The 15,614-nt window shown below is 42.9% G+C and overlaps 1 protein-coding gene across 1 annotated transcript in view; it reads right to left on the reverse strand.

Annotated features, from left to right (window-relative positions):
• abcc9 (ATP-binding cassette, sub-family C (CFTR/MRP), member 9) overlaps positions 1-15,614 on the reverse strand; it is a 268,703-nt gene that overhangs the window by 140,607 nt on the left and 112,482 nt on the right. The window contains 6 exon segments of the mRNA XM_034163302.1: positions 1,646-1,745; positions 1,942-2,067; positions 3,038-3,175; positions 6,682-6,762; positions 6,859-6,943; positions 7,793-7,894. Of these exon segments, the coding sequence (XP_034019193.1) occupies positions 1,646-1,745; positions 1,942-2,067; positions 3,038-3,175; positions 6,682-6,762; positions 6,859-6,943; positions 7,793-7,894 (632 nt within the window).

A 15,614-nucleotide genomic window follows, 5' to 3' on the forward strand; every position in this document is an offset into this window, starting at 1 on the left:
CTGGAGTTTCAAAAATATCCTTATTTCTAGGCAAAGTTTAATGTAGATGATGACACATTTGGAGGAACCTGTAAAAATCTGAATTACTTAGTTGATATTACGATGAAATCATTTTTCAAGATGATAATGCATCTTGCCATAGAGCAAAAACTGTGAAAACATTCCTTGCAAAAAGACACACAGGGTCAATGTCATGGCCTGCAAATAGTCCGGATATTAATCCAATTGAAAATCTTTGGTGGAAGTTGAAGAAAATGGTCCATGACAAGGCTCCAACCTGCAAAGCTGATCTGGCAACAGCAATCAGAGAAAGTTGGAGCCAGATTGATGAAGAGTACTGTTTGTCACTCATTAAGTCCATGCCTCAGAGACTGCAAGCTGTTATAAAGCCAGAGGTGGTGCAACAAAATACTAGTGATGTGTTGGAGTGTTCTTTTGTTTTTCATGATTCCATAATTTTTTCCTCAGAATTGAGTGAGTCCATATTTTTTTCCCTCTGCTTGGTCTAAAAAAGTAACCGTTACTGACTGCCACAATTTTTTTCCCTGATTTCTTATAGTGTTTCTTAAAGCCAGAAAGTTGCCATTTGAAATGACTTTAGTTTTGTGTCATGTCTGTGATCTGCTTTTTTTCTACAAAAGTAAACAACTGAATGAACATCCTCCGAGGCCGGTGATTCCATAATTTTTGCCAGGGGTTGTATGTATGTACAGATCTGATCACATGGGGGCCGGATAGCAAGGTCTGATCCCACACAGCACAGGGAGGGGCCTGTCAGCTGATCACAGCACACTGACAGCTGGATGGAAGCTCAGTGCACACATTACAAACACAGAAACCACCACCAGGACAGTTACATAAATGATTATGACAATACCTACATACACAATTACATAATAAATAACAAAAATGAATGACCACATAACACAGAGAGGGACACGTTGGTCTGGCCGCTGAACGGAAGGGGGAGCGTGTCCGCTCATAGCCGCGGCTGTAAAGATCTCTGCTCTGGGACATCCCAGCTTGAGAACACGTTCTGTGTTTGGAAGGACATGTACTGACAACATTCCTCCATGAGTTGCGTGTCTCTGCCTGCTGTCCTCACGTGGAAATATATAAAACATCTTTTGCCTTTGTGTCGGGTTGCAGTGGCCCGACACAGCGCACCTCGTCCATGTCGTTGTTGAGTTCAGGCATTTTTCTGCACTGATTACAGGCCAGCAATGGTAGCGTAGTGGTAATGTTTTTGTCTGTTAATCAGAGTTTATGAGTTCGGATCCTGTGAGTGACATGTTTTATTTAACCAGGGTTTTTTAACCACGAGGTTCTGTATTGCATCCCCTTTTATGTATTATTTATATCAACCCAGTGATATTCACTAATTATACAGCTGGTTTTTATTTAATTGTTCTCCACATCAGCGGCATGATGTGGTGCAGCTGCTTGCAGTGTGTTCCTGCTTGAAAGACACTGTCGCGTGCATGAAGCGTCACACCAGGATTGTGCACACCGTCCATCGGCGCAATGTTTTCGTGGTTCGCTCATACGAGCTGTTTCACCGTGAGTCGCCCTGAATTGTACTTATTTGTACTATGTGTGAAGGGGCCCTAACGTTTGTAGAACAGCTGAGACTTTGGACAGCAACCTTCATCCTCATCGTCCATCTGGTTCTTGGCCTCTCTGGAGTAGAAGGCTCTCCTCAGCGTCTTCCTCTCAAGAGTTGTTTGACTGTCCTGCTGTATATCCTGCATACACGTATCACATCATAAACATATTGTGATAAAGATCTGTCATTAAACTGACTCACATGGTCAAACCTGTAGCGTCAAATAAGTAGAATAATGGCCAAACAACTGTACAGTGGCAGCTACCAGATTTTGAGGAGACTCTAAGACCTCGAATAAAAAAAAAATAAATAAAATAAAAAGCCATGTAACCTGCCTTTTCAAGTTCCTGATCCTGTCTGTTCATCAAGGTTTTCCAGTGATCATAAAGTTCAATATCATGGGTCTGTATGTCCTTCAGAGTTCCTTCTCTCAGCACGGAACCATCTTTCATTGCAATGATCTGGACATAATGCAAAAAGAAAACACACACAGTGCAAAAGCTCCAACAAGAGTCAAATAATTCAATAAATATTCAAACACTCTTTTAGTCCATGAGCCAAACAGAGTTTCAGAACCACTTAAGGTGCCCATACAACCCTTACAATCCAGCCTCAGTATGCCATGACCTACACAAAAATGTATGATAGCCATCTGAAGGTGGCAAATTTCAAAATCCTCCAGTAATACCACATTATTAGTGTGATCACAATGATTCCAAAAGGATATAGTTTGGAGTATATTTGACTGAATGATATGGAGTTATGGAGCAAAAAACAGAAAAATGGTGTCAAAAGTCGCTTTCACTTTGTACAGTAGTCAAGAGTTAAAGTTGTTAAAGTGATACAAATCACTGGTTGCGCTAATGGGATTAATGTATGCTTGGTCTTCAATGTAATGATCAAACAAGGTCAACGGCCATTGGATTCTATGGCATATGATATATTACCCCATATCATAGTAACTAGGCATCACAGACAGTGCAAACTATTCCTTTTTGAAACCATATTAGCTCAACCAATAATTTGCCTGTTTTTTCATTAAAGCAGAGCAACCTTAACTTTTGACCTTTGTCCCCATTGTTGTCCCAGTACATTAAATCATACTTAGTCTTAACTATACCTTTTTGAGTTAGGGTTTCTCTATGATCAGACAAAGAATGTGGCATAGTTGTCAGTATGGCTGGAGGGTGTTAAAAGCTTGATCCCTGTTTAATCCTTCACTGACCCCTACCTGGCTATAATCTGCCACCCTGGGATGACCACCATAGCTCACTCGTGGTATAGTGCAGCTGGGTTGTAAGTGATGTTTGGGTATCTAAAGTGGCACGATTACGTTAAAATTGATTTGGTGCCTGTGGACTATTTGTTCCACCTGACTGTTTTTTTTTTTTTGCTTTGAGAGTTGTTCTGGTCACACTTTGGCATTCTCACCCAGTCAGCATGGATCAGGTACTGCAGTTTATGTGTGACGAGCACAATAGTCCGCTTGTCATCCTGCAGGAACTTGAGGATTCCTTCCTGCATTAGATGATCGCTGAGGTGGATGTCCAGTGCCGAGAATGGATCGTCCTGCACAGGAGTCAAACAGGCAGTGAAAGAAAGCAAGAACACATACAAGAAATAAGGGTCAAAAAGCAGGTGCACAAGAAAACCAAAAATAAAGAAAAAGGTGGCCGATTAAGCTAACCTTCACAATGTTAAAAAATGTCCAGAAATGATTCACAATTCATGCGTACTATACTTTTATCCCTGCAGTAGACTGGTGGACTGTTGAGGATGTACCCTGCCTCTCACCCAATGAACACTGGGATAAGCTCCAATACTTTCCATCCAGCAGTGACCTTTAACTGAAATAAGTGGGTTCAGAAAACGGATGGACCATAATTTGAGATTTTTTTGGGGGGGGGGGGGGGGGGGATTGTTCCACTACTCCCCTAAGGTGTTTGGGGCCAATTTTCTACCAAATGTATTGTGTCTGTGCAAGCTGATCCCAGAATTGCCCTTAAAGGGTTTGTTTTGACAAACATTGCCCACATGAAATTGATCAAAGGTTAGTTATTGGGGTCAAAAGTCAAACTTTACATTTTTCATTTTAATTTGCACCCAAAGTGGCAAGCATATGGAATTTGTACTATAACTGGACAAAAAAAGTGAATTCTTGTGGTCGAGGTCACTGGGATCAAAGGTCAAAATTGACCCCCCCCATACACACACACACACACACACACACACATACACACACACACATGCACACACACACACACACACACTCAGATTTACACCAAACTTGGCAAACATATGGAAATGGATTCTGGAATTGACCATTTCTAACAAAATTACCTTTTTTTTTGCCAAAGGTCAATCACTGGGGTCAAGGTCAAGACTACCTGCCTGTTTGTTGGCCTACTCTTCCCAGAATCTTTTGCGTATATCTACCAAACTTGGTATGTCAATGATGGTTGGCCTCAAAAATAGCATTAAAATAAATTAATTTGGGCAAAAGTCGGTGTCAAGGGATTTGATTTCCACTCCAGTTTGGACCAAACATGGGAAATGGGTAATTCCAGAAATGCCCTGAAACGTTCTGCCAGAAGTCAATCATTTGGGTAAAGGTCAAGGTCACTGGGGTCAAATATCAGATTGCTGTAGCCATTACTTTCTTCCTGCCCACTGATAATATTACAGACAGTACCTGAATAGTTACAACCTGATGTATGATAATAAACAGACAAACTTTACTGTTACTTGATAACACATTCAAGGATGCCACAGAAGCAGTCACTCCATGTTCACGCATCATGTCGTAATGCGGTGTCAAACTTTTATTCTGTGTTTCAACCCTTAATTTCGACATCACTGCCCATCAACTCCAGCCCTCCAGCCTTCCTCCTCCCTCTTATACCAGAGCCAACAAGAGGTTCTTTTTCATGCCTCCCCAACCCTGCACAAAGCTGTCTTCCACTTGTTCCCTGATATTCCAAAGGCAGTGAGCCCCATCCACACCGATTGCACTGGGAACCCGCTACACCCCACTTCTATGGGACACTGATAACATGTTTGCCACCTTTTCTCTTTGCATTCTTGGATGAGTTCTTGATATTTTCCTCTTGTGGGCCTCCTCATAGCCTTTTTCCCAGGTGACAGCCAGCTCCACAAGGATGACAGGGGGAAATTTGATTCAGTTAGATTTCTCTATAGCTCCATAGACTTTTAATGACTCTACAACTTTTGATTCCAGTAGTTCCACCTGGGCATGGCGGTAGTCTTGAATCTTGGCTAGGTGGTCGGCAAACTGTTTCATTACACTCTTCAGGTTTGGCGTTTCCGTGTCTGCATCAAGGCCAATTACTTTAACCAGCAGATCTGCCCTGTCTCGTAGCTTGGCAGTTTTATGGACATAGGCAGCAAACAGTTGACACATCTGTCCAAATTTTTTTTCCATATTAGATACATTTTCTTAGATCCTTCCTGCCTGGCTGTCTCTTGCTCTGGTGTTGGGCATGTGACGGAACATCACAGCACCAGTAAAATATGTTAAATATAGCGGCAAAAGTAAAGATGTTACATCTGACACAGACGCTTCAAATCGTGCATTGGACTCACTCGACGCAGGAAATTCAACTTCCTTTGCAAGTCCACCCTCATCTTCCACCCTTGTGCCTACTGGAGGACGTTGGTTCTGGTTCTCCTTGTGGTTGTTGACTGTTCCCCTGCCCAGTTGGACTGCGGCGGTGGCATTTGCGTCTTGTGTGGTTGCAGTGGTCTTTTCCTGGCCTGGTCCACGTGATCACCATTAACACCTTGTCGTGCTGCCATCTGTACCACCCCTGAAATGTGAGACAGTGTGCCTTTCTTCGCACACAGCCTACACATAACCAACCGATCTTCCATCAGGCCCCACCTCGCCAGGTGTACCAGAGATAAGCGTGTGTCATACACTGACCTCAGAAGGAAGCTTATGGGGAATTTGTCCACCCTCCAGAATTCATCCCATGATACTCTTATTCTTGGGAGATCACATTTGGTCCAAGCTCCATGGGTTGTTAGTTTAACGGCCTTCTCCTTCCATACTTCTTTCACCTGCTGTTGCACTTCTGGCTGGACCACTTCCCTCCTCTCCTCCACACTTATATTGTCCCACTGGTGGAAAAGGGAAGTTCCTAGCTCTTGTCACCCAATGCAAAGATTGCAGATGATGTCTCTCAACTTCGAAGAGCTTTCCGCCTGCCTTAAAGCAGTGTCTGCTGCCCACTTGCAGCCTGTCCTTGTTGTTTCCCCAGTATAACTGACCGGCTCATCTCTGGAGTCTCTGATCATCATCGCCAACTTGCACTTGGCTACCTTGAACTCCTCCACCACAGATGAGAATGGGAGCTGCATCAGGCCAGGTCCCATTCAGGTCTGATCAGGCCAGATCTGATGTAGAGCCCCGCTGCTCTATAGGTAGGAGGGATGGCGAGCCACTGTCTCAAGTATTGTTGATTGTCTTCTCCACTCCCTCTAGATTTAAATTAAGTGCTGGCAAACAGCAGTTAAATCAAGGATAGCCCATTTGAGCCTTTTTATTCTTTGGTGTCCAGAGAAAACATGTATTTATTTAAAAGTAATCCTGCAAAACCTACAAACAGATCCAGATGAAATCATGAGATCCTGTTGCTAAAGAAAATATCTCTGTAATAATACATGTAGTGGAAGGAATGCAGAATTTTTCTATCTAACATATTTTAGACCTAAAAGATAGTACATTTATAAAAAAAAAAAAGTGGTTTGCTTGAAAGCCATGTAAATCTTGGAATCGCAAAAGGAAATTACGCAACTAACTTGGAAAGATAAACATGACAGCACCGCTGTTGGTAAGAAAAAGACATGTCCTCATCCAAATGATCTAAGTGCACTATGTGTTATATTACACAACATGTCGGATACTTAAAAGTAGCGTTCACAATGTGCCTTTGTGGAATAATACGCATTTAATGTATTTCTGAAATGTTTTCACAAACAATTTGTAGCAATAAGTACAGAAACTCTTCTTTAGTGTTAATGGGTGTAATGTAATGGGTTGGAGTTCCACTCACCAAAAAGACAATGTTGGTGTTCTGGTAGAGAGCTCGAGCCACGCAAATTCTCTGGCGTTGACCTCCACTCAGGTTGATGCCCTGAGCAACAGTAACATAAGGAAATCAAGAGCCACTGCTTACCAATTATTGTCCAGTCAGTAGAAATGGAATATTTCATGAAACTGATGTACACACCCTCTCTCCGATCTCAGTTTGGTCTCCAAAAGGCAGCAGGTCGATATCTGGCTGCAGAGAGCAGGCATCAATCACTGCTTTGTACCTGAAAAACACAAAAGAACAGTTTCACACTTTTGATAGATTCTATAATATTGTATCAGTAAAACAAAGCAGAAGAAGAAAAAAAACAAGGGAATGAAGTTCAGCGTGAAAGCCAAGAATCCCATTGAAATGGTAGAATACATACTAAAGAAACTAAATATATCCCTAGATGAGTGGCAAAACATCTGTAAGAAGATGCTGTAGCGTAAAGATCGTAAAAGGTCTTAAAAAGAACCAACAGCAAACAGTTTGCACCACTGGTCGTCTGGCAGGTTATCACACTCATTGGTCCAGGAAGTTCTGCAGAAACGAATTTGCAGGTCGAACCATTTGGCTTTGGTAACATTTGGAAAAGCAACCCAAAGTTCTTTCCATAATTGTCTTTGTTTGGAAAACAACACCAAGCATTCCTTATGCTCTTACCCTCAGCTGACTATTTCAGCTGTGACATTCTTGCCTGCCACCTTTGAGATCGCGTAATGCCTAACAAGGGATTACGGAGTCATGCGGTTACTGGACAGAGGTGTTTAGTGAAGCCGGTCTTACTCTATATACGACTACTAGCAGTGACCCAAGCAAATGACTAGCTCTCTTTGGAAGATCCTTGGGTACTGCTGGAATGACTTTGTATCAAACAAAGCTGTTAGGGAGTCTCAGATAAGGAGCAATACTTGAACTGTTAGGAAGCCAACCCCATACCCCCTGGGCTACCTGCTCTACATTCCCACAAACATACTATGATATATTGAACTTTCCACTTGAAGGTGAGAAAACAGCAAAAGAAGCCAAAGTTTATAAAGAATGAGAAAAGTGAGTGGTTTGGTTGGGATTGAGTGCAGCTGGGTTTTACCTCTGTTTGTTGAAAGGGCTGCCAAAAGTAATGTTGTCCTCTACCGTTGCATTGAGCAGCCAAGACTTCTGGGCAGCATAGGCAACAGAGTATCTGTTTTTGCTGTGTGCATGATGGAAAATAGAGGAAAACAGGTGAGAAACAAGTCTAGTGTTCATAAAGCTTCTACAAAGCAGAAGTACTGAAGCACAATTCGTAGTTAGCTGTTTTTAAAGCTATATCAGTTTCATACTTATTGTAACATTTTCATTGTTCCGAATTACTTAATTTTGAAGACACAATAATATAAAATTCAATTTTTCCCAGTTCATATTATTTTTGATAATTTAATCAAGGTCTGTTCTACATATTTGTTGTCATAACTGTTACACATCCAACACAGTTTTGGGCACAGCTCAGTTAACAGCTACTTAGTAAATCCAACATTTTTCATGAGCAGATTAGCTTTTCAGATAACTTGAAAAACATTATTACACAAATTAGCATCCACGAACATTAAGTCAGCTAAGTGATAAGAGAGAAGCCAACTTTTACATGTGCAGATTAGCTTTTCAGTTCCAGTGCATCTGGAAAGGCTAAAGGCCCCTTGACACTTGACCCGGGGGAAGACCCAGGACTAGGTGGAGAGATTATATCTTCACACTAGCCTGAGAATGCCTCAGTATCCCGCAGTGGTTAATGTGGCCCAGGAAACAGAAGTTTGGGGTCCCCTGCTGGAGCTGTTGCGCCTGTGAACTGATCCCAGATAAGTGGTTGAAGATGAGTGACGAGAGTGAAATTATTTGCAGCGCTTCTCTTTTTCCACATTTTTTTATGTTACAGGCTTGTTCCAAAATGCAGTAAATTAATTTTTCCCCCCTTCAAAATTGTATTCCAAACACCCCATAATGACAAAATGAAAAAAGTTTTTTAATTTTTGCTCATTTGGTAAAACTAAACTAAGAAATTACATGTACATAAGTATTTACAACCTTTGTTCAATACTTAGTTGATGCACCTTTGGCAGCATTTCCATCCTCAACTCTTCTTGAATATGATGCACCTATCTTTGGGCAGTTTGGTCCATTCCTCTTTGCAGCACCTCAAGCTCCATCAGGTTGGATGGGGAGCGTCGGTGCACAGACATTTTCAGATCTCTCCAGAGATGTTTAGTCAGATTCAGGTCTGGGCTCTGGCTGGGCCACTCAAGGACATTCACAGAGTTGTCCTGAAGACACTCCTTTGATATCTTGGCTGTGTGCTTAGGATCATTGTCCTGCTGAAAGATGAACCGTCGCCCCAGTCTGAGGTCAAGAGCGCTCTGGAGCAGGTTTTCATCCAGGATGTCTCTGTACATTGCTGCATTCATCTTTCCCTCAATCCTGACTAGTCTCCCAGTTCCTGCTGCTGAAAAACATCCCCTCAGCATGATGCTGCCACCACCATGCTTCACTGTAGGGATGGTGCCTAGTTTCCTCCAAACATGACGCCAAAGAGTTCAATCTTTTTCTCATCAGACCAGAGAATTTTGTTTCTCCTGGTCTAAGAGTCCTTCAGGTGTCTTTTGACAAACTCCAGGTCGGCTGCCATGTGCCTTTTACTAAGAAGTGCCTTCCGTCTGGCCACTTTAAATGGTAAATGATCCATTTATATAGCACGTTTCCACCTGCATCAGAAGTTTAACACACCTTACAATAATGCCTCACATTCACCCATTCACACAAACACACTCACACTCAGATATGGTGCTGCCTTGCAAGGCGCTGACTACACACTGGGAGCAACTAAGGGATTAAGGATCTTTTTCCAGTCTGGCTGGGTTCTGAACCAAAGATCCTCTGATCTGAAACCCAACGCTCTACCATACATGCCTGATTGGTGGATTGCTGCAGAGATGGTTGTCCTTCTGGAAGGTTCTCCTCTCTCCACAGAGGAATGCTGGAGCTCTGAAAGAGTGGCCATCAGGTTCTTGGTCACCTCCCTGACTAAGGTCCTTCTCCCCTGATCGCTCAGTTTAGAGGGGTGGTCAGCTCTAGAAAGAGTCCTGGTGGATCTGAACTTCTTCCATTTACATTTACAGATGATGGAGGCCACTGAGCTCATTGGGACCTTCAAAGCAACAGAAATGTTTCTGTTCCCTTCCCCAGATTTGTGCCTCAAGACAATCCTGTCTCTGCGGTCTACAGACAATTCCTTTGACTTCATGCTTGGTTTGTGCTCTGACTGTCAACTGTAGGACTTTATATGTAGGTGTGTGTCTTTCTAAATCATGTCCAAGCAACTGAATTGACCTCAGGGGGACTCCAATTAAGCTGTAGAAACATCTCAAGGATGATCAATGGAAACAGGAGGCACCTGAGCTCAATTCTGAGCTTCATGGCAAAGGCTGTGAATACTTATGTACATGTGATTTGTTCATTTTTACCTGATGGCCAAAATATTACGAAAAGTTTGCATCCCTCTGTCTGTCTGTGCTACGGATGCACAGATACCACTTTTTTCCAGACTGAGGACAAGTACATACATTTTGCGTACTCATTGATACCGAATAGCAATACAAATACTTACAGTGGGGAAAATAAGTATTTGACCCCCTGTCAGTTTTGCAGGTTTTCCCACCACCAAAGAATGATGAGGACTGTAATTTTTATCATAGGTTCACTTCAACTGTGAGAGACAGAATCTAAAAAAAAAAAAATCCAGAAAATCACATTGTATGATTTTTAAATAACTAATTTGCGTTTTATTGCATAAAATACCAACCAGCAAGAATTCTGTCTCTCACAGACCTGTTAATTTTTCTTTAAGAAGCCCTCTTATTCTGCACTCTTTACCTGTATTAATTGCACCTGTTTGAACTTGTTACCTGTATAAAAGACACCTGTTCACACACTCAATCAATCACATTCCAACCTGGTAGAAGACAACAACTGTTATGATTATTTATTAGAAAGTGGAAGAAACACAAGATGACTGTCAATCTCCCTCGGTCTGGGATTCCATACAAGATCTCACTTTGTGGGGTAAGGATGATTCTGAGAAAGCTCAGAACTACACAGGAGGACCTGGTCAATGACCTGAAGAGAGCTGGGACCACAGTCACAAAGATTACATTAGTAACAGATGATGCTGTCATGGTTTAAAATCCTGCAGGGCAGCAAGGTCCCCCTGCTCAAGCCAGCACATGTCCAGGCCCGTTTGAAGTTCACCAGTGACCATGTGGATGATCCAGAGGAGGCATGGGAGAAGGTCATGTGGTCAGATAAGACCAGAATAGAGCTTTTGGAATCAACTCCACTTACCATGTTTAGAGGATGAGAACAACCCCAAGAAAACCATCTCAACCGTGAAGCATGGGGGTGGAAACATCATGCTCTGGGGGTGCTCTTCTGCAAAGGGGACAGGACGACTGCACCGTATTGAAGGGAGGATGGATGGGGTCATGTATTGTGAGATTTTGGCAACCTCCTTCCCTCAGTAAGAGCATTGAAGATGGGTCGTGGCTGGGTCTTCAGCATGACAATGACCCCAAACACACAGCCAGGGCAACTAAGGAGGGGCTCCGTAAGAAGCATTTCAAGGTCCTGGAGCGGCCTGGCCAGTCTCCAGACCTGAAGTCAATAGAAAATCTTTGGAGGGAGCTGAAACTCCAAACCTGAAAGATTTGGAGAAGATCTGTATGGAGGAGTGGACCAAAATCCCTGCTGCAGTGTGTGAAAATCTGGTCAAGAACTACAGGAAAGGCCTGACCTCTGTAATGGCAGACAAATGTTTCTGTACCAATTGTTAAGCTCTGTTTTTCTAGTGGGTCAAATACTTATTTTATGCAATAAAATGCAAATTAATTATTTAAAAATCATACAATGTGATTTACTGGATTTTTTTTTTAGATTCTCTCTCTCACATTTGACTTCAGACTTCAGACAACTTTATTGATCCCAAAAAAGGGCAATTACGTTTACACTCCAATTACCTCAGACAAGATAGAGCAATTAATCCACAATTATTACTTGTTTACTATAATAATGCACACATCAAAATTAAAGACAACACATATACATTTGACATTGTTTATGTGCACTGAACTTGAAGTAGTCCGTCATCCGAATTGAGGCAAAGTGGGTGAAGGCCGCAGCAGGAGGGGCCCGCGCTGCCCAGCCTGGGGGTTGAAGGCTGCAGCAGTAAAAAAAAAAAAAAAAAACGCTCTGCCTTCGAGGTGGCAAGGAGGAAGCCAGGGTGGGGGGAGTGGAGAGACACGGGGGAGGGGGGGTAATAGGGATGGAGGGAGGGAGACATGCGTCGTGTGCAAATGAGTTAAATTTCTGTCGATTTCTGTCCGTGTGTGTGTGTAAAGTCTGATGTAGCTAGGCAACAGCAGGCTGGGGGTGGGGGGGGGGGGGGATGAGAAGGGGGAGCCGAATTCCTTCACCAAGGCTGTAGATCCTTCCGGGGGAAGAGCAGGGAATTTGGCCTTCAGGAGCCGATAAGGCTGCCATGTTGATGTTTGGCGGAGAGATACAGAATTCTATTTACTGCACCCCTGACCATTGAGAGTCCAAATTTATGAAGAATATTCTCTGGTCCTCAGCAGTACAATTCCTTTGCAATGCAGTGATTTGTTCTGAGATTGAATCCATTTTGCATTGAGTTCAAGAGTTCACGCAGTCTGAGATTACACAGCATTGCCCAACTCATTAATTATGACGGACTGATGAGGGGACAAAATTCTGGAAGCAGCTGTCTTGCTAATATTCCTGTGGGTCAGGGCAGCTCACAAACAAATCAGCAACAAACCTCCCACCATAAAGCGAATACGAATGAATCCTCAACGTCTTCCACAGAGAGTGGAACCACATGTCACACTCCATTCTCTCAGTCATCGAGAGCAGAGAGAAGGTCAGAGCAGAGATAGAGAGCAGAAAGGAGGAGAGGAGAAGGGAGGAATGCAACTGTCCTTGCCGGAGTTCAAGCTGTTCAGAGCTGTTCATTTGAAGAGCACCTACGATAAGAATGACAGACCTCTCCATTCTTTGTAGGTGGGAAAACCTGCAAAACTGACAGGGGGTCAAATACTTATTTTCCCCACTGTAATGATACCATTACAGTTTTTTTTCCCCAAAGTTGGAACATGTAATATTGATGAGCACGGCGTGCGCGCACACATACGAGGTCTGTGAGAAAAGTATCCGACCTTTTTATTTTATGCAAAAAATATATGTATTTGATTCATATGTTCTTACATTCAGCCAAGCTTGAACCTTCGTGCGCATACGTGAGTTTTTCCACGCCTGTCGGTTGCGTCATTCGCCTGTGGGCAGGCTTTGAGTGAGCACTGCTCCACCCCTCTCATCGTTGTTTCATTGCGAGGAAATGGCGGAATGATTTGGGCTTTGTTCCATCAGAATTTTTTCAGAAACTGTTAGAGACAGGCAGCTGGAAACCATTCGGAAAATTCACATGCTTTCGGTGAAAATTTTAAGGGCTTCACAGAGATTAAGGAGTGTTACCACCGCTTTAAGGACGGCCCACAATGGCACACAGCATGCCGCGCTCTGAGCCGCGATCAACAGGCAGAAACGACCATTTCATTTCTAAACGGATTGCTGTATGGATCCGTGATTGTGTGCAATTTCTCTGGCTATCACAAGAGCTGGACATCAGCCATTTTCCGGCAGATTTCACTTTTAACAACAGATTTTGTCATGGAAATCCATGCGGAGGCTTCGCGCGTCACGATGGATTCGCTGATGGAGCGAAACAAAGAACACCTCCGTTTTGGAGTGTCAGAGGACAAGCTGGGACATGCCCACCTCTCCACAATTTCCCTTATACTCACTCGACTGGTAAGCCACTGAAAGCCGAGATAGGCAAGTAAGACTTTTTATTTACTGTGTGTGTAAATTCACTCCGCATGATGGACTACAGCCTTCAGCCAATCAGTGGACAGCATTGACAGACAGTTCATCTTATGAGTAAATTACATGAAAGCCTGTAAAAATCCATAAATTAGCCTCATCATTGTTTAAGCCGCAGTGTTCAAAATGTATGAAAAAAGTAGTTGCTTATAGTCCAGAAATATCAGAGCGTGAAAATCCCACATTGTGAGGTTGACATCACACTACTGTAAAGTGCTCAGCATAAGTTCAGTCCTATTCCTGCCAGGGTGTTCAAATCCAAAGGGAGCATTCTTGGGAAACAGACCTTGGACAAGTTCAAAGATGGGTAACCTTGGCCTATTCTAAGGGGTCAAAAGGTCACATTCTTTCTACACACTCTTTCATTGATTACATGCTCATACATCTGAGGATATTTTAGCATTCCATTCCATTTTTATTTTTAATAAATTTGCAAAAATCTCAAAAACTTTTTCACTTTGTCATTATGGGTTATTGTGTGTAGAATTGCTAGGAAAAAATGAATTTCATCTATTTTGGAATAAGGCTGTAACATAAGATGTGTAAAAAATAAAGTGCTGTGAATACTTTCCAGATGCACAGTAACTGAAAACTAATAGCAAACTAATTAGCTTCCATTTGCTGTAATTTAGTTCCCTGAACTTCATGTAATGTCAGCTAACAGCAAATTAATGAAACCAACTTTTTCATTAACAGATTAGCTTTTCAACTCAAACTGAAAACAATTAGCAGGCCAATTGGCTTCCACTGAATTTAGCTCTGCTAATGTTACGTGAGGTCATTTTTTTTACAAGTTTAATGACCAAAAATGTTGTATACCCTAAACTCATGTACACTCAACAAAAATATAACACTAACACTTTTGGTTTTGCTCCCATTTTGTATGAGATGAACTCAAAGATCTAAATCTTTTTCCACATACACAATATCACCATTTCCCTCAAATATTGTTCACAAACCAGTCTAAATGTGTGATAGTGAGCACTTCTCCTTTGCTGAGATAATCCATCCCACCTCACAGGTGTGCCATATCAAGATGCTGATTAGACACCATGATTAGTGCACAGGTGTGCCTTAGACTGCCCACAATAAAAGGCCACTCTGAAAGGTGCAGTTTTATCACACAGCACAATGCCACAGATGTCCCAAGATTTGAGGGAGCGTGCAATTGGCATGCTGACAGCAGGAATGTCAACCAGAGCTGTTGCTCGTGTATTGAATGTTCATTTCTCTACCATAAGCCGTCTCCAAAGGCGTTTCAGAGAATTTGGCAGTACATCCAACCAGCCTCACAACCGCAGACCACGTGTAACCACACCAGCCCAGGAGCTCCACATCCAGCATGTTCACCTCCAAGATCATCTGAGACCAGCCACTCGGACAGCTGCTGAAATAATCGGTTTGCATAACCAAAGAATTTCTGCACAAACTGTCAGAAACCGTATCAGGGAAGCTCATCTGCATGCTCGTCATCCTCATCGGGGTCTCGACCTGACTCCAGTTCGTCATCGTAACCAACTTGAGTGGGCAAATGCTCACATTCGCTGGCGTTTGGCACGTTGGAGAGGTGTTCTCTTCACGGATGAATCCCAGTTCACACTGTCCAGGGCAGATGGCAGACAGCGTGTGTGGCATCGTGTGGGTGAGCGAGCGGTTTTCTGATGTCAATGTTGTGGATCGAGTGTCCCATGGTGGCGGTGGGGTTATGGTATGGGCAGGCGTCTATTATGGACGAAGAACACAGGTGCATTTTATTGATGGCATTTTGAATGCACAGAGATACCGTGACGAGATCCTGAGGCCCATTGTTGTGCTAACATCCAAGAACATCACCTCATGTTGCAGCAGGATAATGCACGGCCCCATGTTGCAAGGATCTGTACACAATTCTTGGAAGCTGAAAATGTCCCAGTTCTTGCATGGCCGGC

Source organism: Thalassophryne amazonica, chromosome 22 (genome assembly GCF_902500255.1).
Source record: "Thalassophryne amazonica chromosome 22, fThaAma1.1, whole genome shotgun sequence".
NCBI lineage: Eukaryota > Metazoa > Chordata > Actinopteri > Batrachoidiformes > Batrachoididae > Thalassophryne > Thalassophryne amazonica.